Source organism: Triticum aestivum, chromosome 5D (assembly GCF_018294505.1).
Source record: "Triticum aestivum cultivar Chinese Spring chromosome 5D, IWGSC CS RefSeq v2.1, whole genome shotgun sequence".
NCBI lineage: Eukaryota > Viridiplantae > Streptophyta > Magnoliopsida > Poales > Poaceae > Triticum > Triticum aestivum.
In genome coordinates, this window is record NC_057808.1 from 389,761,011 (window position 1) to 389,764,524 (window position 3,514).

At 41.6% G+C, this 3,514-nt stretch overlaps 2 protein-coding genes across 2 annotated transcripts in view; both read right to left on the reverse strand.

Annotated features, from left to right (window-relative positions):
• Positions 1-855: 855 nt before the first annotated feature.
• On the reverse strand, positions 856-3,514 carry LOC123125066 (uncharacterized; the record flags this gene model as incomplete). Its single annotated transcript, XM_044545599.1, is given in 6 exon segments — positions 856-1,328; positions 1,420-1,714; positions 1,797-1,877; positions 1,954-2,659; positions 2,759-3,059; positions 3,159-3,514. Coding segments are annotated over 5 exon segments (1,458 nt in total). The 3' UTR covers positions 856-1,101.
• Positions 2,955-3,514, reverse strand: part of LOC123120703 (uncharacterized) — a 2,771-nt gene continuing 2,211 nt past the window's right edge. The window contains exons 3-4 of the mRNA XM_044540691.1: positions 3,159-3,277; positions 2,955-3,059 (exon numbers count right to left, since the gene is read on the reverse strand). Coding sequence (XP_044396626.1) covers positions 2,955-3,059; positions 3,159-3,277 — 224 coding nt within the window. The remainder of the gene's footprint in view (positions 3,060-3,158; positions 3,278-3,514) is intronic.

The following is a 3,514-nucleotide window of genomic DNA, read 5'->3' on the forward strand; positions in this document are numbered from 1 at the left end:
CGGTGAATGGCGGATTGGTAGGGTTTGTCCTTGGGAGTTGATGGAGCATGTTCTTCCTCCGGCGGCAGGTAAGTAGCTACCTTGGTTGCAATGCATCGATGGCAGGGCTTGGGTTCGTTGTGGATAGCCGTTCTGTAGCTTCTTGTATCTTTTTCGTTTTTCTTTCTTTCTTTTTGTATCCTCTAAACTATGTACTCTTGGTGTGGTGGTTGTTTCTATAATATCACTGGTGGTGTCTAAACTTGCCCTGGATGTTCACTTTGGTGCCTAAACTTGTAAAATACACGTAATGAGTGCTAAAACTTGGCAATTTGGTTCAAATACGGTGCCAAACACGTTTGTCTACGGATTCGCTGCTGACTGGGCTTGACAGCGTGGCGTGGGGCCCCTTGTCAGCCACTGGAGAGGCGTGCCCATTGTCTTTTTTCCAGAAAACACCCTCGCTTTAACATTTCTCACGGAAAAGCCCCTGGCTTGGCGGGACAGGGTCGACCGCACTGGATACTGAATATACTGTTAAGTACATAGTAGTAGGCTAAATCATCAGTTGCCTCTAACTGTCCCACTGGCTACTAGCACAAGACTTGCACACCTAGGTCCTGGGTTCGAATCCCAGGACACCCTTTTTTGGAATTTTTTGTAACATGTTCAGTTTGTGAACAATATAATCACTGGAATTTGACAGCATCAGAACTGCATATTTTTTGCAACATGTTCAGTTTGTGAAAAATATAATCATTGGAATTTAACAACATCATAAACTGTTCTCCAGTAACACATAAACTTATAAATTCTGACAGCATGAGAAACTAATCATCAGTAACAAGTTGCACTAAATTTTAACGGCAAGAAAGAATTTTAATAGCAAGAATGACAGCAGATTCATATAACACTTCAAGACTAGAATCTGACAGTACATGAACACTGGAGCTATAAAACATACTGAAAGTGCCGCATGCCAGCATACTTAAGTGCAGTACGTGTAAACTGACATGTTCATTACATCAAAAGAGGCCTCTAAACAAATAGACCAAGTTCATTGGTGAACTTAGTTGCATCCCATAAAGTTCAGTCATGAACTTCTGCATCCACGATGGGCATCTACATGTGCATGAAGTCATCATCCCACTCATCCCCTCCTGGTGCATTTTGCGTGATTGGCTCTTCCTCTGCTGCCACATGTGACCTATCTGAATCAGGTCCAAACATCAAGTTCCAAAATCCATCCCCTGGTCCAGTCCTTCCTCCATTGTCATATAGAGTTCCTCTTCCACCATTTCCTCTTCCAGTTCCTCCTGTTGCACCTCCTCCTCTTGTCCTTCCATTTCCTGCAAGCATGACAATTGAGAAAATTAGAACTGGTAACAAATGACAACAATTTCATTCTTGCTGACTTGTAGATTTCAACAAAAAATACACCTCTTGTAGCATTTCCCCTTCCACCTCTTGTAGCATTTCTCCTCCCACCTCCTGTAGCATTTCCTCTACCACCTCCTCTAGCTTGCCTCTTCCTGCCTCCTGTATTATCACTTGTTTGGTGGCTGGATTGAGGCACATCCTTCGGAATATCTTCAGTAACACCCCTCCTCCTACCTCTTCCACTTGCCATAGCAGTTGTCACTCTTGGTGGAGGAATGCTAGCTCTGGCTTGTGTAACAAATGAAGATTCAGGAAGAGGACCATGGTCCATGACTGGTTGATATGACATCCTCTCCTGTATATTGCAAACAATGCTTGAGGGTAGAGTTGAATATAAAGAGGCCTCAAATATAAACATAGCAGGTTCAGAAGTTTACCATTTGCTGCATGAGGTAAACCATTGATCCTGGTGTTTGAGATGGATCCATAGATGGATGAACTGTGTGTGGCATGATGTTCTGCAAATATAACAATTAGCAATTGCACAATTGATAAACTTTTGTCGCCATATGTAGCAGGACATATTTAACTTACTGAAATTATGGATGGATCATCAAACTCCTCTTCTGAATCATCATCTGTAACTACTGGGGCCTCTCTATTTGTTTCTGCCCACTTTTTATGACCTTTCTTATTGTGATTTGCTGCTCCACAAACAGAACAGTGCATGGTTACACCATGTTTAGTCAGTTTCTTGCCCCCTTCCTTGTCAAGCTTCTCTTCTGGATCTTTTTTTCTATTTCTCCTTGGTCTACCCATCACCTTGGTGTACACAGGTGGGTACACGTCCACTCCTTCCATCTTTGTCCAATGCTCTTGGTCCCTCATGGGCTTGATATTGAAACTATAAGCTTTTTTGTAAGTAGCTACTGAGTAGCATTCGTGCACCAGGCTCTCGGGATCTATCCTCTCCTCTCTAGCACAAGCTATGGCATGATGACATGGAATCCCAGACAGCTCCCATCTTTTGCAGTCACAACTCTCACAGTTCAAATCAACAATATATGAATGGTTCATTGATGACACCTTGAAAACTTTCTGACCAGCCGCTTGAACCATGCAGAAAGCAGCCCATTCAGTAAATTTGTCAAGCTTCTTCTGTATTTTTGGGCACAATCTTTTACCCCATTTTCTATCAGTGGCCACCTCCTTCTGCTTGTTGTACATCCTGGTTGTGATCTTGTCAGTGATGCTGTCCAACATGGACTTAATTGGTAGCTCTCTAGATTCCAAGATCCAGCTATGAAATTGAAGAGGAAAAAATGTTAGCACACACATGAGAATGAACACAAATGATAATGTATACACAAATGATAATTAACCTATCCTCACAACTTACCTATTGAATACTTCAGACATGTTATTCAGTAGAATGTCACACTTTGGAAATGGATTGAAAAATGCTTTAATCCAGGTTCTTGGTGGCCATCTCTCACACCATTTGTATGCATCAATGCTGTCTTGTTCCATCTTTTGCATTACTCTCATGTATGCAGGGTTGTTTGTAGCCCTGGCAATTGCCCACAAATTGTTCTTTAGTTGCTCACCTTTGTGAAGCTTGTGGAATTCTGATACATATGCCTGACACAAAATCTGTGTTCACCATCATGCCATATCTTTGCCACAGCTTTTATGAGACCCTGCAATTTCACATAATGTCACATACATTTCATAATGAAAGTTAATTCACATACAACAAGTCATGGTGGAACTTCAAAATAACTTTGATGACCAAATACCTTTTGCTTGTCGCTCATAATTGTGTATGGAGAGGTGTTACATATGTTGAGGTCATCCTTTAGGCTTTCCAGAAACCACTCCCAACTGCTAGTTGACTCCACTTCCACAATGCCAAATGCTATGGGGAAGATACAGTCATTTGGGTCAATACCTACAGCTGTGAGTAAATTTCCTTTATATCTGGTCTTTAAGTGACATCCATCAATAAAAATTATTGGCCTACAACCATTAAGCCATCCTCTCGTGCATGCATCCAGTGACCAATATAATGTGGAGAAGTGCTCTTTTATCTCTTTTGTCTTCTCATCTTCTATTTCCTTTGTACATAGGAAAAACTTGCTACCAGGATTGCTTT